The 22,910-nt window shown below is 49.3% G+C and overlaps 1 protein-coding gene across 5 annotated transcripts in view; it reads right to left on the reverse strand.

Moving 5' to 3' along the window:
* Positions 1-22,337, reverse strand: part of RNF123 (ring finger protein 123) — a 47,665-nt gene extending 25,328 nt beyond the window's left edge. For 2 of the 5 annotated variants that reach the window (XR_004419283.1, XM_033071513.1), the window contains exons 1-26: positions 21,918-21,974; positions 19,493-19,686; positions 18,377-18,461; positions 16,324-16,403; positions 15,418-15,515; positions 14,188-14,242; positions 13,778-13,863; positions 12,949-13,035; positions 12,398-12,465; positions 11,415-11,540; positions 10,591-10,705; positions 9,681-9,785; positions 9,427-9,552; positions 8,188-8,280; positions 7,924-7,997; positions 7,363-7,480; positions 6,795-6,894; positions 6,296-6,357; positions 6,135-6,206; positions 5,336-5,456; positions 4,476-4,577; positions 3,203-3,309; positions 2,515-2,713; positions 1,762-1,907; positions 1,495-1,578; positions 1,087-1,194 (exon numbers count right to left, since the gene is read on the reverse strand). Coding sequence is in view for 4 of the 5 variants with exons in the window: in XM_033071513.1 (XP_032927404.1) it covers positions 1,087-1,194; positions 1,495-1,578; positions 1,762-1,907; positions 2,515-2,713; positions 3,203-3,309; positions 4,476-4,577; positions 5,336-5,456; positions 6,135-6,206; positions 6,296-6,357; positions 6,795-6,894; positions 7,363-7,480; positions 7,924-7,997; positions 8,188-8,280; positions 9,427-9,552; positions 9,681-9,785; positions 10,591-10,705; positions 11,415-11,540; positions 12,398-12,465; positions 12,949-13,035; positions 13,778-13,863; positions 14,188-14,242; positions 15,418-15,515; positions 16,324-16,403; positions 18,377-18,461; positions 19,493-19,574 (2,499 nt within the window). In the remaining variant the exon portion in view is untranslated. Of the gene's footprint in view, positions 1-1,086; positions 1,195-1,494; positions 1,579-1,761; positions 1,908-2,514; positions 2,714-3,202; positions 3,310-4,475; positions 4,578-5,335; positions 5,457-6,134; positions 6,207-6,295; positions 6,358-6,794; positions 6,895-7,362; positions 7,481-7,923; positions 7,998-8,187; positions 8,281-9,426; positions 9,553-9,680; positions 9,786-10,590; positions 10,706-11,414; positions 11,541-12,397; positions 12,466-12,948; positions 13,036-13,777; positions 13,864-14,187; positions 14,243-15,417; positions 15,516-16,323; positions 16,404-18,376; positions 18,462-19,492; positions 19,687-21,299; positions 21,319-21,760; positions 21,781-21,917; positions 21,975-22,319 lie in introns of those variants that run through there. The other 3 variants (XM_042779700.1, XM_042779698.1, XM_042779699.1) reach the window with 3 other exon arrangements.
* Positions 22,338-22,910: the final 573 nt, after the last annotated feature.

The following is a 22,910-nucleotide window of genomic DNA, read 5'->3' on the forward strand; positions in this document are numbered from 1 at the left end:
TTCCACAAGCTCAGGGGGCTCCTGGGCACATTCCTGCTCTCCCTGCAGGTCATGCAGGCCAGGATAGCAGCACAAGCCACAGACAGGGAAGGCTGTAACCTTCACTCCCAGATGCTGCAGATTCATCAGGAAAGGTGACACTGCAGTCCTGGTTTAGTAGGACAATGGATCATCTAGACACATGAATAGTGTTCCTGCATGGGCCAGCACAGCGATACCTGCAATGCACCCTGGTGATGCCACTCAGCCTTTCCAGAAGAGTCTGGGAAGAAAGGATTATTTTCTGGCAAGCACAGTCTATGCTAATGCAGCTAGAGAGCTTCTGCCTTGCAATCCTACTCGAGAGTGAAGGAGGGGATGAGCAAAAAGCTCAAAAGTCAGGATCAGCCACTGCAGCTCTGCCAGATATATTCATAAGAACTCTTCTTCCCTTCCGTGTTTACTCAACGGGACATAAAAAAGTCACAAATAGAGATAGGGTAAGACAATGGAAGTCAGGAAAAAATCAGCAAAACTGCTTGTGAGAAAAAAGACCAGAGCTTCTGTCCTAGAAAATGGTGAATTTGGGGGAAAAGGGACAACCTGTGCAAATATCCACTGCATTAGTAAATGTGGAATACACTCCCTGCATGGGAATCAAGTGAAGAAGGGGAGAACACCTGAACAAGAACCCTTTGACTTGGATCCTACAGATGCCAGGAAGAGCTGCAGTAGTGAGATCCCCCTGTGACACAGCACAGCTCAGGAAAATGGTTCAGAGCAGCCTCTATCCTTTGATAGGTCTTGAGAGCTGAATCTCCCTTTGATCTGCACCCTTTTGTCTGCAGTGCCCTAAGGGAAAGCCTACAGCACCATGCACAGGTCAGATCAGACTGGGCTGATCACTGTAGGACACTGAGGGACAGAAGAGGGGCCAAGCCTAGAAAGGAATCTGACACACAACAAGGGAAAAAGCAGCCCCAGAGATCATTGACACTGCTTCAACACCAGGAAAATGACACCTGATATGTGGTATGTGAGCCAAGCAGCAGAGAGACAGAGGCTCACTGGTCTCCTTTCAGCTGCTCATGTTCTGCTCCTGCCCACCTTTGAATAAATGGTGACATTTATCCAAGCGAGGCGCCGGCTCAGGTGGTTGAGCTTCTCAGAGAAGACCTTTTGGCTCTTCAGCAGCTCCTCATGGATGTCTCTCCTCTGAAAACAGTGTAGAGATGTGAGGGCAGATGTCACTGCCATTTATAGCATTCAGTGTTGGACAAACATTGCAAAAGCATACACCACCTTGGGGCTAGCTAGGGAGTACTGGCAGGGGGGAAAGGGGTCAGCAGCCTTTCTGTGGAGGGAGTGGAAATCAGTGCTATAAAAAGCACTTATCTCTAAGCTGAAGCCCACAAGGAATGATGCAGATGCTGGTACAGTTGGGCAGCAGCACTTCACCCTGCCAGATACTGAGGCTCTGCCAGAGAAGGGAGCTGGGAATCCAGAGACACTTACCTTCTTTGGGCAGCGGCTGATTTTTTCCTCCGTGTCTTTCAGTGCCATGGCATATTCATTCACATCATCTGACACACCAACCATCTGAAAAGCAGCACGTTTCAATAATAAATAAGGTTTTTTTTCTCTTGAACATACAAGCATGCAACCAGAACCCCAATGGAGGCTGGCAGAAGGACAGGGCACACACAGGCATTAAATAAGCAGAAAACAAAGTTTTCTGTGGATGCTAGGGGAATGGATTCCTGCACAGCATGTAACACTTACCTTCCCAAGCTGCTGGTGCACACTGAGGTTGTACATCATCACTATCCCATCCAGGACTTCCAGGAGGGAGTTTTCAGTGATGGGCTGGTCTGGCTCTTCTGGGGGTCTGCCCAGTGAGAGACCCTCGTTTCCATGGGTGCCTTCAACTGCAATGCATTCCCAAGACAGGAAAGAAGTTCTTAGCAAGGCATTTTGGCACCTCAGCTTCTGCCTGTTCCTCTCTGAAGCCAAAGCCCTGCTGTGCCTCTGTAATACGGAGCTTCTTCGCAGCCTATGGGATTCACTAGATAACCACACTACCACATCATTCTCATCTTGCTGCCTGCATCAGGCTGACCTGTCAGATTTGTTCAGACTGACCCAAGTCAGGCAAATTCCACTTCCTCAAGCCCTGTACATGCTTCAGAGGCCTGCCTTGTCTAGCCAAACAGCAACAATACTCCTACTGAACACATCATCCTCTGGCTGCTCTGTCTTCAGAGCAAGTGTAGTTACAGCTGCCTTTGAACTGCCTTCCTGTAAAGTCTCACTGCATTTGAAGGAACCAAGGCAGCATCTCCTTACACACAGAGGGTGACAACATCACCAGTGCCATGCTCAGGATGGTAAAGGGGTCTTTTGGGTGTCAGCATGCCCTGAGAATGGAAAGGAGCAATGCTGGCAGTAAGGAGAGTGCATTCCTCTGGGGAGCTGGAAGATGCCATTCTACCAGGGCCCAGCTGGGCCATGCCAGCACACAGCAGGAGTACTCACTGTCCTCCCTCGTGCGCTGCTCCACACGCAGTGTGAGCACTTTGATCTTCTCCAGGGTGCCAAGGGGCCGCCGCGGGTTCATCAGGCTCACGGCTGCCGTGCTCAGGAACCGGTTGGCCCGACCCAGGGTGGGGGAGCTGAGCCAGGCAGGCCTGGCAAGAGCTCCACCAATGGCCAGGGCGGCAGGGGGGCGCTGGGACTAGAGGAAATTAAGAGAGAAAAAGTTCCAGCTGTCTTTGGCTGCCTGCTGCTCCTCCCTTGAGCCTGCTATAGATGCACAGTGGCCATTGGAAGATGAGCAGGCAGGGTTGCAAGTGGGTAAGTCCTTCCTCCAAGGGCATATGCCAGGCACAAACAGCAGCCCTGCACAGCAAGAAGTTGCTCTGCCTACAGTTGCCTTTCACCTTTCCAAATTCAAGCACCAAGAGCTGTCATGGAGGGGAGGTAGCACATACAGGTCAGTGGGTAGTGAGAGAGCAGAGCACAGAAAATTTTGCTGCTCAAACATAGTGAACCCAGGACCTTGCTGATCTCCAGTGACTCTCATCCAAGTGCAGCTGTTCAGCTGGGTGTCCATGGACAGGCTACAGTCCTGGCCCAACCCTGCCTTGCTGTAAAGCAAAGCCTTTCTAGCCAGAGGATGAACTTGCTGTCCCAGCATCAGGGCCCCCACAAGTGAATAACTCACCTGTGCTGCTGATGTTGCTGATTCCTCATCCTCATCAAGATCATCCATCGTCACTGCTTGCAGCTCTGCAGGGTCGATCAGGATGTTGGCTTTTGCAGCCAGGTCATCTGCACAGAGCACACCAAAGCAGCCATGAATGCAGGAGTCACTCTTCACTTACCATGAGGAGGACTCATCCTCTTTCCTGCTTCTCAGAAGTAGAGAAGCAGCCAGAAAAGTTAGATGCTCTATCAGAACAAGCTCATCTGTCCCAAGCCTCCATACATGGAACAGATCTGCCCTTAGGAAAAGAACAGAGACCAAGCAGGAGCAGGTGCTGCCCCTTCCAGGACCCATTTCTGCTCCTGGTCTTAGCAGTTACAAATAGGATAACTGAGGAACCAGGAGACAACCACCGGGCCAAACTGGACTAGTGTAGGAAAGGCAACCTCTGCCTGAGACCATCTCTTAAGCATCCAGCTCTTCAACGGTGTCCCATGATGTGCCCCTAAGTCACCAAGACTCACACCCAGTGGAAGGCTATGCTGATGGCTACACTGTGCAAAGCCTGAAGAGTGTGCTCTTTAGTCCACAGCTCCGTCTTTAAAGCTGGCCAGGATATCTTGGTAAGGACCCAGAGGAGATTACGTGGTTCTTAAGGTAAGTAATCTAATTTTGAACAGCCAAGGATCAACATGAGACAGAGAAAATGGTCCTCATCTTGCAAAAACAGTGGGGAAGAAGAGACAACTGAGCCAAAGGCAAGAGCCACATTAGCAAGAAACCAGAGACAAACCAAGTCCAAGGAAATGGCAAGGGGTTTCTAACTCTTGCACAAGGCAGGCTTTGGAAGCCTAATGCTAGAGGAATGTGCTGCACTCAAACACACAGCTGCAGTATAGACACAGGGCATCCCTCCCTGCCCAGAGAGGTGCACCAAATAAATCCTGGGCATCCTTCACGCCCAGCAGAGCCCAGCTGACGGCTGGTGCTTTGACAGCTCCCAGTGCTTGACTGTGGTGCAGCAAGAGCACTCCAGAGGATATTCCCAGACTATCCCCTTCCCTCCAACTGCCACATGCCCAATTCAGGGATACAAACAGTAAACTTAACTTAAGGGATACTCCAACTAAAGGTGTGGTGTCCTCTTCAGAATAACTTGAATCTCATTAAAATTCAAGTCTCCTCTTCCTGAATTTAATCAAAATTCATTACCCACAGCTCCCTCCCTGGAATGTCTTGCATGAATTCCATCCAAGACCTGGATTCAGGTATTGGCAATGAGAGCACTTACCTTTCAGAGTCTTCTTAAGATGAGACAAAAGCCCTCCAAGTCGCTGAAGGTCAAAATAATCCACCTTCCCATTATAGAAGAGTTGAGGAGGGACATAGGCCTCTGAAACAGAGGAGGAAATTTGTTTTTTTCCACAAGTCCCATGCACAGAATTCACAAAGTCATGTAAGGGCTCCTAAAGCAGACCCCAGGACCCACACTCAGGACTAACATTTAGGGACAACTTTTCTTGCAACAAAAGCACAGGCCATTAAGGCAGAGGTGATTTCCGCAATGGAGCAACCAGTGGCCATCAACAAGACTGCCAGCACTTCTCCCCTCCAGCCACAGTCATTGGGGTAAATTGGATCATCATAAAACTTGGCAGCTGTCCACCTGTCTACTCCAGAACTGCCTCTTAGTCCCACAGGGACAGTAAGGCACTTACTGAGTCTAGAGAAAAGGTCAGCCTAAAGTAAGAAAAGGGAACGCCAGTGGGGTCTAACGGTGGGAAAGCAACTGGTACTGATTTAATTTCCCCTTAATTCCACAGTTTGGGAACTCCAAAATCAGAAAAATATTTTCCCTGAAACTCTGACTAAGGGATCACTGAGCTGCCCTTCCACAGACCCACAGTCAATAGTGGACTCTGCTCCAGGGCAGATGGGGGAATAGCAAACAGTACAGGTGTCTTTTTGCAAGTCTCAGATCTGGATGTTAACTGGGATAGATCTGCACACAGATCTGGAACTTCCCAGGGTGATGGAAGGCTCAAGGACTCATTAGAAACATAAAACTTCCAACATTCTGGAAAGCACTGCCAAAAGGCAAACCTTGTCCTAGCCACAGAGAAGCCTGCAAAGCCTCTCCCCAGGCCTCACCTTCACTGCTCAGGGCAGCTGGGGTCTTTGCTTTGTGGCCATCCCAGAAGTAGCGCAGGGCAGCGATGAGCCGGTGCAGGAAGCACACCATGTACTCTGGTGGGCACAACACAGCCAAGTTCTAGGGCAAGAATGAGAGTCCAGCATCAGGGCAGATGTGAAAGTGCATCTCAGTCCAAAGAGCTACATGGAACAGGCAGAAACTTTTGTGTTTTTAGCCTTGCCAGCATCTCCAGCTTATAGCTCTGGCAGAGAGCTGAGACCTGATGGTGGGCAGCAGTTTTCACATCCAGGAAGTCTTGAGACACCTCTGTCAGTGGTTCTGACAGAGGACAAGGGATTACACACACTCCATCATGAAAGATGGGGCTGATGACAAACACAGGGATGCAGGTGAAGAAAGGGTTTCCTACAACAACAGATGCCTGCCTCCCAATACTTCAGGCTAACAGCCTGACCCAGAGGAAAAGTCCTCACCCAGGCAGTGACGAGGATGCCAAAGCCAGCAGCCCCACTGTGGCAGAGCACTCCACAGCCACACCCCCTGATGGGCTATAGGAGGATATTCAGCTCCCATCTAAGACTTCCCAAGGACCACTTTTCTATAAATCACTGCACAGGACTTATCAAACTTGCCTGGTTTCTAGCCTCAGATCTCCCCCTCCTCACCCCCTGCCATATCTAGACTTCAGCAGATCAACTGCTGGAAGCAACCTGGCCAGAAGGGCAGAGTTCCCAGCCTGAAGGTGTAGAGAACCCTCAGGGTCAGGCTTGTAGGAAGGCTGGCCCTCTGACTTACCCCTCTGTTGCTGGCATTTTCCTGAAGAAACTTGCGGAATTTGTTTAGGAAGATGTATCTGGAGGCTTCCCCCTGGCAGAAGGAAAACCAGGTGGTAAATCTAGGATTTACAAAGCATATCACATGAAGATACCGTCACAAAAGGCCCACAGAACACTTACCCCTCCTCTGTCCTTGTTGTTCAGCAGCAACTTCAGAATCTGAACCTGGAGACCTTCCACCACTAAAAGGGGGACACACATCTGCCATCAGAAAACAAGCACTGGAGAGCAGCTACCCCCATTAACCCCAACTGCAGCACCCTGTCCCCAGGAGAAAAGCTACCTCCCCAGACAGGGGGCCCAGGAAGAACTAGTGACAGCAGAAAGCTAATCCCACCACTGAGAACTTTCTCCTCCACCTAGCAAGAAATTAATCCATAGCTAAAAAATAATACATAAGTTTTCTCCTGCCCCATCATGGGGGGCTGCACGTCTGTGCAGTGGGGTCCCAGCACTTCTAACATGGCATCAGAAAAGATCACAGCTGGCCCCAACCTCTGCACCACAGCCTGTCCTGGTAGGAACACAGCTGTATTTCAGGTAGCGAATGGGATTTAGAAACATCTCCTGGTGCACAAAAGGTGTGGGATTTTGGAAACTTCCCTCCTTCCTCACAAACCTTCAATGCGTTTCTTGAGCCGCTGGCAGCCTCTTTCATAAGCCCGACGCCTCAATCTCTCCTCAGCACTCTCCTCCTTCACCTCCTTACTCTCCTTGCCCTGGGAGACAGACACTAATTAGTAGGAGACCACTACACAGGCTTAATGTCTTGCCAGAAACTGCCTTAAACAATGTGAAATGAAGAGCACAAACTCCCTGAAACAATGTGCCAGTGTGTGACTGCAGCTGGCAGCACAGCTAAACAGGTCTCTTCCAGCCTTGTAATGAATAATGGCAGGAGATCTTTCATGGACACTCCAGCCAACCCAGTAATTCCTTACATAGTGTGGGTTCCCTTCCAAATCTGTTGCCACAGAAAACTGTCTTCCCTCCCCTGTCTGAACATCACCCCTAAAACACACTCTCAAATGGGACAAAAAAGATGGCAGGGGAATGGAAAAGCTCCAGTTCTCACACTGCAGGACCCACCAGCTGGAAATAGGGCCATCCAACTTCCTCAGCCAGAAAAATTTGCAAATGGCAGGTGACATTTCCTCAGCCTTCTCGGTGGAAGTGCCAGTACTCACCTCCTTGGTGAAGCGGTTTGGCCACCATGTGGTGGGAATGAGCTCCTGCAAACCTGCCTCCTCCACACGCAGAGGGCTCTTGATGTAGAAGAACACAACAGAACGGAGCACGTCAAAGCTGTGCTGGAGTTAAAGCAAGTACAGAAGCTACAATGGGAAAAGGTACAGGGCATGTCTCCAGAGCTGTAGTGACAGACTCCTTTCCAAACTGCAAGATTCAGAGGTCTCCTCTCCCTGGAGAAGCCCTGCACAGCTATCACAGCAGCTGCCCTAATGCTACCATACAGCTGGACTGCTCTGAAAGGGGCTTTGCTCTAGGGATATTAGAGGTCAGTCAGGTAGAAATGAGCTCCTCTCTGTTACTAGGATGTGAATTATCTAACACTGCTCCCTCCCCCCAAAGCACTTGTAGGGAATGGTGTCAGACAGAGGAGACATGAGAAATGACCTCTCTAGACAGGGTGGCTTCTGCCTCCCTGAACACCTACAGGTCCTTGAAATGTCTTTGGTTGCATTATTGAGGGAAGGGAAAACTGAGACAGGGAGAGACACAAAGGATACAGAACATTGCTGAGTAGGTATTTCCTAGATTTCTCATGCTTCAAGACTGCAATGGTGAGCCGGAGGTAGTGGATCTAGGAAAAAAAGAAGCAAAAGCGACTCCATCTGCAGAACAGATAACTCTCCAATAGCTACAGTGTGACAAAACTGCCATCTTTGGATCAAACGACTACAGAATCCAAAACAACATGTACCTTTGGACAAGGGGACATAATAGAAGCTGGCTAGTGACAGATTCCTGGGGATTCAGAAGTGCAAACTCACTTGTAATCCCAGGTCTGGGATGATGGGGGAGAACCTGTAAGCCCGCAGCAGGGACATCAGTAGCTGCTTGAGACACTCATGTACTTCATACTCCTGAGGAAAAAAGAAACACATTGAAGAATAACAGCAAGGAATCAGGAACAGCTATAGCTCCCAGAGTGAGATCTTGAAAGGGAGCATTCATTTATGAACTGAAAAAGCAGGTGCTCTGAACCCACAGTGTCCCTGTGACTCCACAGGAGAGAGTCCAAGCAGAAGTTGGTGCCAGTGCTTTGCTACAGGGAAATAAGTTTCTGCAGGAAGTTCAACCCAAAAGTCACCTACAAAAAGCCAAAGGCCCAGGGCCAGGCCCTGTTTGTTGGGCAGTCACCAGTCCTCCTATTCCCTGACTCTACCCAAGACAGTGTTGGTAGAACCCAGAAGAGAAAGAAGTAAGTCTTCAGTGAATGTGATGGGAGAATTGTCTGTGTGAATCCAACTCACAGCCTACCAGCAGGATGAGAGCCAACTCTTCCACATACACAGCAGTCCTACCAGAGGACCCAGTTTCACTGCTAAGATGATGGGCCTGAAGGAGTCACGACATTTTTCCATTAAACTTCTCATGGCAGCTGGCTGCCAGTGCCCACATCTGTTAACTGTTACCCTAAAGGGCAGACGTGCAGTGTTCAAGCAGATCCCTGGCAGTGACTGGCTCTGTGTAACCACCCAAGCAGCAGCAGCTTCCCAGCTGCCTCAAACCTGTGTCCCAGGAAGGAGTAAGCTCATCCAGCATGGATAGGAAGGGAAGTTAGAGGAGGCTTTTCCCCAGCAGTGCTGTAGGTAGTGAGAGTACACTTCTACACCAGTCCTGCACACTCTGATTCATCTCTTCAGCACATGGCAGCTCTTAGGACCTCCACAGGCAAACACACATTAATAACAACCAGAAGACTATTCTTATTGATTAATTTCATGTTTCCAGAAGCAGGAAGTTATTCACCATCATCAGTTCCTTTAGCAGTAGGAGAAGCTTAGAAATGCCTGGTTAACTCATTGACAGTGTCTGCAATCAACCCTGAGGGCCTGGGTGTGCAGCAGCAGCAGCCAGATGAGCTAATTGAGAGGGTGGTCTACCACAAAGAAAAAAGAGGAGAAAGACACTGAACACTACCATTTTGTAGGGAAGACTCCTGTCCTCAGCACCTCCCAGGGTCTCCCTGGGTTCCCTAGGAAAGAACCAGCACTCTAGCAACTCACCTCCATAAGAAGCCACATGAGATCTAGCAGCTGCTGAATAAGGGGGTGAGCCTCCACTGCCCCTCCTCGCTCAAGGATGCTCAACAGGAAGGTCATGAGCACATCTTCCACCAGGTACACCTTGCACTGCAGACAGAGAGCACAGTCAACATTCCTCTACAGCACAGTCATTTCCAGCAAAAGCTGGGGATTACTTTGCCTTGCAAGAGCAGTGACAAGCACTACAGAACTGGCAATGGGCAGGCAAAACTCACCATAAGAGGGGAGAAATAATTGAAGATGTGAGCTAATGTAATCAACACTGTGGGTTCTCCCTGCAGCTGCCACATGGATGTGTCTTTCTCCACCAGCTTCCCCTCCTGCAATGACAAAAGCAGAAAAACAAATGGCTTGGATCCAGCCCAATCCACCAACAACTGAATGAACCTGGAGCTACTGCAGCCACTGCTGCTGTCCCATGCCTGATGGCACTAAAACCTTAAACATGGGAATTTAGAATGCCAAAGAAGCCAGGCCTATTCCTCTGGAAAGCTGTAGTGCAGACCAGATGTCACTATCAACCACATGCAGGCACTTTGACAATGTTTTTTCTAAAAAAAGGCTCAAGTTTACATGATAATTTGTAAATGGGAACACCTACAGAGGAGGACAACTAGCAAAGCAGGCCTCCTTTCAAGCCAAGACCATAGCATATGGCATTTCCTATGCTTTGGGCATAAACAGATCATCCCTCATCCTAGTGGAAAACAGTGCTTCCAGCAAACAGTGCCATAGCCAAAACACTCCTCAAGGCACACCTGCCAGAATTTCATCACATTACCGAACAGGACATCAGTAAAAAGCTTAGGATATGAACAAACTGATTTCAAGGGTGCAAAATCAAATCCAGCAGTTGTGACCATGACAAACGTCACTTCCTGAATACTGGCAATGAAACTTCATAGGACTGAGAACAACACAGCCCAGTATAATTTAAATTAAGTCCTGGAACTATCAGAAAGACCATTTTACAAGCCAGAAAGCTCCAGGCACACGCATGCCCCACGCAAGCATTTAGACTCTCAGGTGTATGCAAACATCTGAGCTGCCAGCATGTGCCAGGGAGAGCAGAACCACATTTCCCGGCATGGTGCCCCTCAGATCCATCCAGTGATTCCAGCCTACCGTCACATCTATTCCAATATGGATCACATTCTTCAAGTAGCCCAACAGCTTCCGAGCCTTCACCAGGTCTGCCACAGGAGGATCTTGCAAGGGCCGGTAACCTTCCACTGGATAAGTAGGGAAGTGTTAAGGGAAAATGCAATCTGATCCTTTGGGACTTCTTTTGTCTGTGTAAGGAAGAGACTGTCTGCTTTACATTGTACCCAGTCCCAGTTCAAAACACAGTGCCTTCTACATGGATGATAAGCCACAAGCTCTTATCTCCACTTCCTCAATATTGCAAGCAGAAAGTATTTCACTTCTGCTTGGGGTGAAATACTTTTTTCATCAGAAATATCGGCTGGAGCTCCCACTACGGCCATCAACAGACACAGCCAGGATGGCTCTGACAGGAGCTCCAGGCTTCAGCATTCACACAGCAACAGGCAACACTAGTACCATGTCAGAGGTCCCATATGGCTGGGAGGTAAAAGAGATGAGTGACCAAAAGGCTCAGCAGCACATCAGCATTAGGGTTTCCAAAACTGCAGAGATGGAATTTTGCAGGATCTGAGTGTCTGGGGAGCAGGTAGCCCCCAGTTGTAGCAGCAGCTGACTCAGAGCTGAAAGCAACTCAGAGCTGAAAGCAAACTTGTGTTTGTGTCCTGGAGTTCTGCTTCACCTAAGGAGGTATTTGACTCTTCTGTCCCTGACTCAGCTCTGCACACAAGTGCTGACAGCAGAAGTGAACTGCAGTCAGGTGTGTATCTTCTACAGCCTCCAAAGATGGTCTCAGGACAGGCTCTTTTCCCTTCAGACCTCCTCTCCCCACACCTAAAGGATATCGGAGTGGACGGCTTCCAAAGTTAAAAGCAACAGACTCTTTGAAGGAGAGGCTGATGGCAGGGAAATAAGCCATTCCAGCACCCCTCGTGATGTTATCAAAGGCAGTTCCCAGAGATATGCCATTCCTGAAAGGAAAACCCACAAGGTTTTAGTCACAGCAGGAGGGGTCTGAGGTCAGCTGGGCAATACAGATATCAACTTGCCAACACGGACACACCAATCAGTCATGCCTCCTGTCATTCTTAACCTGGCACACATGCAAATGTCACAGCTCTGCTGAGTAACAGCCACGGGAAGCACAGGGGCACTCCTATTTTCATATGAGCATGGGAAGGCACTGGAGTCTACACAACATGGAGAGCCCACTCAGCTTCAAGGGCAACCCAAATCTGTGAGATAACTAAGGCAGCAGGACATTTTAAAGCATGTAATCTTTCTGCCTCATCTATTTGATGTTGGTGGCAATCAAGGATAATGCTTTCAATCTACTCCTCCATAAAAGAAGACATGGACCATCTAACAGTTCTTAATTGCAACTGACTAGTTGCAGGCCAGGGCCAGAGAACAATTCTCATTGTGCATGGGAGCTAGAAACCAGAGATTTATCACCCTTTCCACAGCTCCTTGTGAATTTAGGACAGACAAGGTCCACACTAACCACAAAAGCAATCAATTAAAGTCAAGTGTGGCATTAAGTATCACAAGAGATGCCCTTCCCTGCAAAATCCTGGCAAACTTTACAAAGACTTTGTAGTTTGAACATCTTCCTGCTAAATGCTTTCAACTGAACTGAACTGACCTGAGACCAAACAACCCATTCAGACGGTTTCTGATCACAAGGAAGAAAAACAAAGGCTGGAACTACCAAGGAACATAAAGGGGAGAGAACAGAAATAGGGCCCAGCAACCTGCTGAGCAGTGAGGAAACCTTTCTGTTACACACAGACATAAACAAAGCAGGGAACGGGGCAAAGATGCTTACAAGCAGAAAGCAATGGTGCCCTCATCAAGGTCTATCAGACAGCTGACGATGTCTCCTGCTGCCCAGGACTGCAGGAAAGGGAGAGAAGAGCTTAAACATCTATTTCCAGCATGTTCCCACATCACAAGAAAGACTGCAACCCAACCAATCCCTTGTAATTCAGGGTTAAAGAACAGACAGTTCCTTCTCCCAGCAGCTCACAGCATTTTCAGGCACTTCTGGAAGCTGCACATAAAGCCCCCGATTGGGATCTTTCCCCCCTCCAGCACTAGGAATGCATATTTATCCCAACAATCCACCATGCTCTGATGTGCTACAGAGAACCAGAGCTTTCCAGGGACCAACAGCAGCACTAGGCTGGGAATCAGTCTGCTGGGCACAGCACTCAGACAGCACATCCCTAAAGTACAGACAAGTAATGGCACACAAACTGAAGCAGGGAAAAAGGCTTGAGGGCACTTCAAAAGGCCCAGCAGAATCCAGTGAGCAGAAGGAGTCACCTGTTTTCTCCTCCTTCCTCTCCATGCCATTCCTGGGGGACAGTTACTCACTTTGCCATAGTTTGTAGTGGTGACATTCCACTTGCGCACCCTGTTTCCATCATAGGCATACGAATCTGGCGTGTCCCCAACGCCTTCCTGCACCAAAATGTGAAAGAGGAGACTCAGACCAGAGCAAGCATAGAGGATTGTTCTCATTGTAAGAGAACCTTTAAGGGGGAGACCAGTAGGCAGGGAGAGCAGCTGACAGCACACATGCTCTGTCTGGGAAAAGTCTTCACTCTAGGAATTAATCCAGTGACTTGTGATCTTTGGTTCAGAGAAATACACCACTCCCTACTTATTTTTGGGCCAGAAGAAGTGTACTGGCATCCAACACTTCCCATTTCTATCAGAGCAGCTCCCCAGGATACCCACCACGTCCCCTCTCACATATTGCAGTGACAATTTAGTGAAATTGCAGCTGACATCTCTTTCTAGCACCAAACATCCCACCCAGACAAAAAAAATATCCTGTTCTCTCCTGAGGAAAAAAAGCCCTGTAGCACCAGCTGCTGAGGCCCCTCCCAAGGGACAGGCTGCCAGCACTGCAGTCACACACACTTTCTGGGGAAGATATCAGCTGAAAGTCAACATGTAGCAGTTCTGTGTGCAGCAAGAGTACAGCAACACACCCAGCACAGGCTTTCACACTGTGCACACACATTTCATTCTGTGGACACAGACCAGAGTGTAGTAAAGACACTTAAAACAGCAGGCCTGGCATTTCTAGTGTGTGTGTGGCATTTCCGTGTGAATGGCACCAGGGCACAGCACCAATGTAATGCTCTACACTGACTTAAAAGCAGTGGAGGAGCATCCCCAAGAGTTGCTACACTACCTCCTGATTAAATCTGCAGTTGAGAGTACACCAGCCAATCTGCATGAGGCCCTGGGAGGAGATGAGCACTTCATAAATCCATTTCCCTGAAACGAAAAGAGATGCCACACAGTGAATTTTTATCCCATGGTTGTTAGAGAAGCTGAACCTGACACTGCTCCCACAGAAATACATGTGGCATACAAAGGAGGTTCAGGACATCCCCAGGATTCCCCTCCCACCCCTTTAGTCTGGCATAACACAATCCCCCATCCTTCTCATTCCCTGGAAAAGTTCAGTGAATGAACTGGGGAGGATGGTGCTCAAGATCTGGAACATATTCAAGACTTCCTCAGCTCTCCAAGTTGTCTAACTCCCCATAGGCTCCTCCCAGGGTCTTTTCTCAAAGCAGCACTGGTTTATCTCCTTACCTTTATACACACATGTTGTGGCCCTGATGGACCCAAAGTTACTGTGGCCAATCACCTGGACCAACAAACAAAATATAATTTTAACGTCATGCAAAGAGAGGCTTGTTCAGTCCTTCCCATTCCCTCTGTCCTAGCACTCAAAACCAAACCAAGATGCAGAGCTATTCACAAGGACAGTATAGGGACAAGTAGGGATATCTTCCCCACCCCAGCAGCTGTACTTGGAGCCAACTGGCTCCAGGGAGTCAACCAGGTCCTTCCCACAGCTCATCTGTACTTGATAAACCCCAGTGAAGCACCCAGCACGGCAGCAGTACAAGGGCAACATGCTGACAGACCAGTTCCCAGTGAATTGGCACAAAAGGGTACACAAAAGTGATTATGATATGGGAAACATATATGAATTGTGGACAAGTTAGAACAAAACTATAGATTCAAGGTGTCTAGACTAAAGGCCAGGATTGGCAGGTACCATGCTGCCTAAAAACTGAACCATGTTAAATCCTGACTCTTGCCACCTTGGGACAGACCATGAAGAGGAAATGAAAGTAGGAACAAGGAATTTGCAAACAAGCCAGTCAAATCCATTCTGTGGGTCAATTCTTGGTACAGCCAAAATAAACTACAACAGGTAGTTAAAGGGAAAGGGGAGAACGAGGGCAGCCTGATTTGTTAGAGGCTAAAAAGTAGGCATAGATTAAGGAGGGAATCACCTCAAGAGCAGGGGATGTGCCTGCTCTGTGAAGGGGTGAAAGGAGTGCAGAAATTACTGAAGTAGGAAAGGGTTAAATTCCAGCGGATTCTTTCAGCTGACTTTTTGCACAGGGAACATCAGCTAAGGAGCAAGCAGGTAATTAGTGGAAACAAAGGAGAAAGGAAAACCTCAGCTTTAGACTCTTTCTAGCCTTTTAAGATCAGAAGGAAGGAAGAGGCAGTCTGCTGGAGGGAGGGACAGGAAAGCTGGCTGCTTAGCCAATTGAGCCCCTGGGCCAGGGTAATCCTTTCACTTCCTCACAGCCCCACTTAGACCTTGCTGAGACTTAGTGGTACCGCTAGAGTTTTTCCCAGGAGAGCTCATTTCCTCCAGGATCCTGCAGCTTTCAGGGTAGACTCCATTTACACATGCTACAAAGCTACTGACAGGGATCTACTACAAAGAAGAAACCAAGAAACCCCAAGTGCTTTTAGTCCCACAAAACCTTTTCCTGCTGTGTCCAGCAACACACTCACCCCAAGTAAATCATCATCGACCAGCAGGAGCCCCTCAAAGCCGCTCGTGTGGTCCAACACCACAGTGGAGGGACCAAGCCTGCCCTCTGCTACCTGATCTGAAACAAGAGTTGCAGAAAACCTGTTGAGGAGAGCTGTGCAGGATTTAACAGTTCACCTGCTGGGTGCTTCCAGCCAGATTTTGACAGAACCTGGATTCTGCTACAGGGGAGGAAGATTAAGACATTGTTGCCTATGTTAGACCCTGAGAAACTCAGAAAAGGAGAGAGACTTCAAAGAAAGTCTTTGCAGCAAACTCAGCTACGCAGCATTCAGGACACATTAAGTTTTACACATCTCCTGAAAATTTTACTTTGACAAAATTCAAAGGCTAAACTCTGTGCCAAATGTTTGGCCAACATGTCACACTTTGATTGCAGCCAGCAAGAAAAATTCACCTTCCTAGGAGGGAAGCCAGGTTGTATCTTGCCACATCCTGACTCGTTCAGAGAAACAATGCTAGTAAGAACACAGGGTACAGCCTGAGGCCCAAAGTGAACACCTGCAGTGGAGACCAGCATGTAAAAATTGTCAACAAGCCTCTGCATCTCCCACCGACAACAGCACTGCACACTCCTGGTCAAAGCAATGGCTCTGCATATCATTATCAGTAAAATAAAGCCAACATTTGCCCCCAAATCTGCTTTTCCAGACATTTTAGCCTGGAAATATGACTCCATCTGCAAACAAACCTGCTGCAGGGCTGGCTGATGAGCCCCTCACAGGCAGGATTTAAAGGCACAATGAATTAGAGCACAGGGGGGCAGAACAGCGCTCACTCAGGGAAATGCCCTTCATGATACAACTCGTCCTTCCCAATTAAGCAGCACAAGCAAGAAGCACAAATTGCACAGGCATATCTCCTACCTCTGCTGTCCTCAGAGCCATTCTCCTCTGCCAACAATCTCTCAAGGTGCTCCTGCAGGTTCTGGAATGTCAGGTGCTTCCTAGGGAATAAACAAACACACAGAAGCTCTTAAAAAAAACTTTATCTCCAATTTCTCAAGTGTTGCAGCCCAGACACGTGTCCTGTGCTGAGACATGAACCATGAAGTTCTGTTGATCTGTTTCATGTCATGAATCTAAGGAATTTGCTGCCCATCATGTTGGGGCAATGAATGAAGGAAGGACCAAACACAGCATGAACAAGCCAAGAAGTTAACAAAGAGTCTTACAGGCTTCAGTCTGCTCAGGAGTGTTTTGTGGCATTAAGAAAACCGTGGCACAAAGCACCAAGAAACCAGCTGTAGAACTACCAGTAACTATGGACATGACTTTGCTGCAGTCAGCATCACACAAACATGGCCTAAATCAGGATTTGTTTTTTCCTCAAAGTATTTTGCAAAACAAAAGAAGACAGAGAACCACAGCAGCAGCTACAGCAGTTCAGACAAAGATCAGGCTAGTCCAGCATCCTCTTTCTGTGAAAACAGCTAAAACCATTTTGTTTTCATACTGAAAATTCTCTCATGCATCCCTTTGGGCCACTGTTCTAGAGAACTTACTGCCCTTCCTTGGTTCTCTCCTTTAAAGGACAGTTTACTTAGCTGATCATTGCACAAGAGCCTCCTTTCACTGTGAGAGCCTCTAGTTGCTCCTATCCCTGCTTCCCATTTCCAAGGCCATCTGGGAAACAACTTCTCACTTCTCCAGGCCTAGGGATTTCCCAAAGACTAGTGAGAGACATTGTGAAAGCCTGATAGATGTGAAGATGCACAGAAGTGAAATCAAAGAATCAGTTTTGGCTGGCATGAGAAGGGTGGCTTCAGGAAAGCTGCTTAATCAGCACTGGCATGGAGGAGGAGTTCTGGAAGGAGAGTGGAAGAGCACGAAAGATGTCAGCCCCTCTATGAAGAATTCAGGCCTCTGAAGTCAAGATGCCATACCATAAAAGTTGCTCTCATATGGCAAATGTTATTTCCAAGACCTCTTTGACTGCTACTGGGCTTTCTACCAAGTAGCCATGTCCAGGAAAAGAGGGTGGAAGGCAGGAAAAAAGAGAGAGAGACCAGTCCAACAAACTATCAGTTCTGTGCATTTAAGTCATTAATCACCAAAGAAATCAGAAATATTGAAATCCAAAATGCTGAGGCAGATGGACTGTTGCAAGGCTTGCTGGCAGGAGAGCTTGTGGTAAAGTAACATGACCCACTTTGCCTCCCCCGTACCATCACCCCGGCTCACCAAGAGCCAGAGGGCCAAGAACTATTTATAGCAGCTCTGAGCTCACATTGGAGCTGGCAGTCCTAAGTATAGCCCGTGGAATGTGACCCCAGCCACGCTGCAGCACTGCCAACCAGCAGGAGCCACAGGCTGCCTCACTCCTACCCGCCCTGAACCTGTCTGACTTGCCTCTGGTAAAAGAGATGCAAGAGGAATTCCTCTCATCTAACACTACAGGTTTCTGGGATAAAAGGTGAAGGAGAACTGAAAATAAATAGGAAAAAAGCAGTCACTAAACAGGAATTTTGTGTTTCTCTTCATTTGGTGATTCCTAATAAAAATGCCAACAGTTCTGCAGCCTAAAAACTGTATAGTATTGCATGGATCAGTAAGTTTTGCCTTTAGGTTACAGAGCACTTGCTTATTTTTAATTCCTGCACCTGAAACCTGTACATTTTGCACTTCCTTACAAGCAAAGGGGGAACAGGAACAATCAGGTGAATGCCTACTTATTTCAAAAATATTGCCCAGTGATGCTGTAAACGGGATCTTTCATGCAAAAAGGAATCCTTCCTCACAAGCCCTGCAGTTTGAAATAGCCATCAAAAGAGCAGACCTCAGAGTTGTTTCTGTAACATGGAGCTGCTGTGCTTTTAACAAAGATCACTGTGTGGCACTAAAAGATCTTTCCTTTCACGCGGTGCTGTTTATCTGGAGGTGGCATCGCTCACCACCTGGGCAGTGAGGAGTCTGATACCTGTAAGCAGCTGCAGGCTGGTTCCCATCAGCACTGGTGAAGACTCGATGCAGATAATCATTCAGCAGCCTGCTGTTCACAATCCCTTGGGAAAAACAGAAAGAAAATAAGCTTAGAGTCAAGGGTAAACTCAAACACGAGTTTCAGCAAGCAACAAACAAGCAACAAACTGATAACTCTGGGTAAATTACGTTCATGTCTGCTGATCAACACAGTGGAAAATGCAGCTTCAAGCAGTCATTCATCACCTTACTGTCCTCACTAGGAGAATCAGAGTCCAGCATTATTGGGCGCATCTCCCCAAAAAAGGCTCTTTCCAATTTGAGCTGCTCTGCCATAGCAACTGGGAGCCTATAAATCACTCCACATAGGTGGAAGTACATCCTCAGGAATCCTGCTGTGCTATTTCCTGATAAAGTAACTCTAAAAACTGAAAGTAGGAATCAAATTTTATTTTAAAAAATCTTTACTGCAATTCCTGATGTCCTATTCATATTCAGGATGTCTCTTAACCACATAGAAGATGCTGAGATGGAAAGACTGCATGTGCAGTTCACCTCATGTAACCCAGAACCCTCTTTAATGATGTGTGCCTCATCTTCACTAAACAACCCTTAGTGTCACACGGATGCAGCATTCCTTGTTTCTGAGTGCAACAGTGCCCTCAAATGCCAGATTTGTGGTCTCATAAGCACACTTGTGCTGGACTGGTGACGCCAAGAAAAAAAAAACAGACTGCCTGGCAGGTACCAGAATTTCCCAGAAAAGGATTAATTTGAGAATCTGACAAGCTGTTCATCCTGGAAGGGGAACTCCCTAAATCGGTTGAGTCTCAAATCAGATGGCAAGCAGGCAATCAAACATTCTCCAGCCTTATGAGGCAGGGCTATATGCCGAAGAAAAGGCTCTGTGACATGAGTTTCTGGAGTCTTTAGTACTGCAGGAATGTCCCATCCAAAATCTCATCTCACTTTGGGGATTGACTCAGTTTCAAACCCCCTACACCTCACACTACAAGGTAACTGCAGCTGGAAGGCAGCTGATCTCAAGTAAGGCAAGGAAGGATCCCTGGATCCATGGTGCTCCTGTTTTCACAAGGCATGTACAGGCCCCTACCTGTGACTTTGGACTTCTCTGGCTCAGTGCTCAGTCTGTAATTCTTCCTTGAGAAAGCAGTCCCAGCACCTCTCGACGTCATTCTTCACAGGCACCACTTCCAGAGCAGACATAAGACGGGTAGACGCCTAGTACAAAACCTTCTGGGGAGGATGCTGCCTTTAGACTTCTCCCTTTCTTGGAAGTTCGTTTACCTGAATTAAACAACAGGGATAAGCCAAAAAATAATCACAGTCCCTGCATGTCCTAATGACATTACACAAGAGCCCCAAACCAGCTAACTGCTGACCCTGCTCTCAGCCCCCTGCTGTCCAATAGCTCAAATCCTTCCCAAAGCAGACGAGCCATTAAGCCACACTCCAGACAGCCACACAAACCCCACGACAAACGAAGGCACAGGCACAACCAAGCCAGAAACACCTTTGCACCAAGCCTGGGCCAGAAGCACTGACCCAGCACAGGGCCACAGTCACCACCACTGCCAAACACTGCTGAAATTGGGAACCGTGCCGCACTGCTGCTCATGACCTGATAAACACTTCTTCCTTTCCCTCTCACTCTGTACTCTTTAGGACAGCAATATGTGCCTGCTTAGTCTTCTGTTTAGCAGGTGTTTAGATTATTCCACTACCCAAAACAGAGAGGAAGAAGGAACGAGACAAATGCAGGTGGACTGGACTACAATAGAATATCACTGACTACAAAGTGAAAGACCCAGCTGTCAGTCACGGGGACAAAAGCAGACACAGGTAATATACAATAGTGTTTACAAGTGAAAATCTACCATGACACTACAGATTCAGGAGCCTTTCTGGTGTCACTAGAATGCTATCAGAGCTGACATGTGCCAGGACAAAAAGAATACATTCAAGTGGCTAGTTCCATCCAGCTTCCAAACGTTAGGTTATACCCCTCCCCAGCTTCCAACTGCCCCAATAGCCAACTCTCCCTGGAAGACTCTCCCTGGGCATCCATCTGTCAAAGCACTTTGTGACACACAGAGCAACAGAAAGATGCAACAGGAGCAAAAGCTGCAGGAATTAAATTTGTTGACAATCTCTCACAGAGCAGAAACTAACGCAAACCCAAGAAAAATTAGTGACTCCAGAAAAGGAGTGCCAAGTGACACAATTGCTACAACAACCCCAAATCACCTGAACTTCAGCTAGACTTGGGAAAGGGCTTCCTAAAGCCCCTTTCCTCAGGACCATCCTAGCACCCAGCAGTGGAGCAACACTGCCCAGTTTCCCTCCTGCAGCACTGCTGAGCAAAATAGTGGGAACAAAGCAAAAACCAGCCCGGATCAAAGGCCCTGAATGATGCGTCAGGAGCTCAAAACAAGAGATAAAACAATAAAAGAGAAACACATCATTTACTACCAAAGCAGAGCAGACAGCAAAATGTGTACTATCCTAAAAGCACTCAACACATGACATGATTTCACCTCTGTCAGGACAAGTTAAAAACACCCGAGGGCAGTCAGGAGTGCCCATGGCTCTCCTAAAAAGCAGCCACTCTGGTAACCAGCGCTGCTGAAACAGCCTGAACGCCCAAAGCAGAGCATACAGCATCACCACACTGGCACTGTAGGAGATGCAGCGCTGGCACTGCTGCAGTGCCAGGGTGTTTGCTCAGTTGGAGCAGATGCTGCTTTCAACAGGTCTGAGAAAGGGCAGAGCAGGGAGACACACATCTGCCCCATGTGCGATTCACAGAAGCAAAGATGCCCTGCTCTGAGCCTGACCCCGGGCTGAACTCCCTTCTCTTGGCCAAAGTAAGCAGCTTCCAGTAGCAGGGCAGAACTCACAACACAGGAGCAGCCAGTTCTGAAGTGGAGGCGACTGGAGGCAGGCGAGGAGGCCGAGAAGACAGGCCGGCCAACACAACTTTGTCTGGTAGCTGCCGGCCAAGCCCTGAGACTCGCAGCAGGCAAAAGGAAACAGCACAGCCCGACATGGATCACAAAACTGCCCTGCCTTCATCCCAGGCGTGGGTCCCCGTGGCACCCTAGCCTGCCAGCACCCCCAGCCCACAACCAGCGGGCAGCACTGCCGTGCTCACACCCAGGAACTGGCCCCAAAGCCGGGCTCACCCCGCAGCCGAGGCGGGCAGCACGCCCCGAGCCCAGCGGCGCCCCATAACCCGGAGACACCCCATAACCCAAAGACACCCCATAAACCGGGCAGCACTCGCTGCAGCCACAGCCACTCCAAACCCGGAAGGACCCTCCATGCCCACAAACACCCCAAACCCGTGAACCCCCTCCACCTGCCTACAACGCGTGAGCCTCGGCAGCCGCCCCCCGATCGGGCGCCTCCCGCATAGCCGGACGACACTCCCCGAGCTGGCCGTGCCCCGAGCCCCCCGAGGCCCCCGGCGGAGCCCCCGCGCTGCCGGGACCGGGCCCCGCGGCCGCCGCACTCACCGCCGGCCCGGCCGCGCCGCCGCTACGGCGACCCGCGAGGGCCATGGCGGGCGGGCGGGACGCGTTGCCGGGAGACGGGCGGGACTCTCTCCGCGCTCGGGCAGGGCCGGGCCGCGGTGCCCTGCCCTGGGGAAGGACAGGGGGCAGAGACCACCCAGTGCTTGTGTGAACTTCTCTCGAGGAAACCGAGCAGAGTGGGGGCCGCCGAGACGCGAAGCTCTCGGCAGTGGAGCTGGGCGAGTGGCCAAGGCCAGCCTGCACGAGGGAGGCCGGGGCAGGTGCTGCCGACCCTCAGGGAGACAACAGCCCTCTGGCCCAAACCCCGAACGCTGCTCTTGGGGAGAGAGGAGGAGGAGTAAGCCGACACAGGAGCATGGAGCCTCTCTGTGCACTTTGTTGTACCTGTGGAGTGGGATCAGGGCCAGTACTGGGGGACTGTCCGCAGCAGGTCGTGTAGCGGTGTCCAGCTGGCTATGGGGACTCTGGGTCCAACATTGCAAGTGAGAGCAGTCCTGGATCCACATGGGCCAAGGGAGCATGGACTGGAGCATCTGGTAGAAAGACAGAAACACAGAAACATATAATCATAAAATGATTTGGGCTGTAAGGAACTTGAGAAATAATCTCATTCCACCTCCCTGCCATGGGCATGAACACCTCCTATGAGACCAGGTTGCTCCAAGCCCCATCCAGTCTGGCCTCAAGCACTTCCAGGGCTGGGGCAGCCACAGCTTCTCTGGGCAACCTTTGCCAGAGCCTTACCTCTCCCACAGCTCAGTGGCACCCAACTCCAGCAGCCCCAGCACCGCCAGCCAGCTACCGCCAGGGTCCTCTTGTGTCTCCCCTAATCCAGAGAATGTCAGATGCTCCAGCACCCCCAGGCCCGTGGGGATCCAAGACTGCTCCAGCCTGCAGTGTTAGGCCCAGAATCCCCACAACCAGCCCAGATGGTGCTGTAGGACCTGCCATGCACCATCCCCCAGTGCTGGCCCT

This window comes from Catharus ustulatus, chromosome 13 (genome assembly GCF_009819885.2).
Source record: "Catharus ustulatus isolate bCatUst1 chromosome 13, bCatUst1.pri.v2, whole genome shotgun sequence".
Taxonomy (NCBI): Eukaryota; Metazoa; Chordata; class Aves; order Passeriformes; family Turdidae; genus Catharus; species Catharus ustulatus.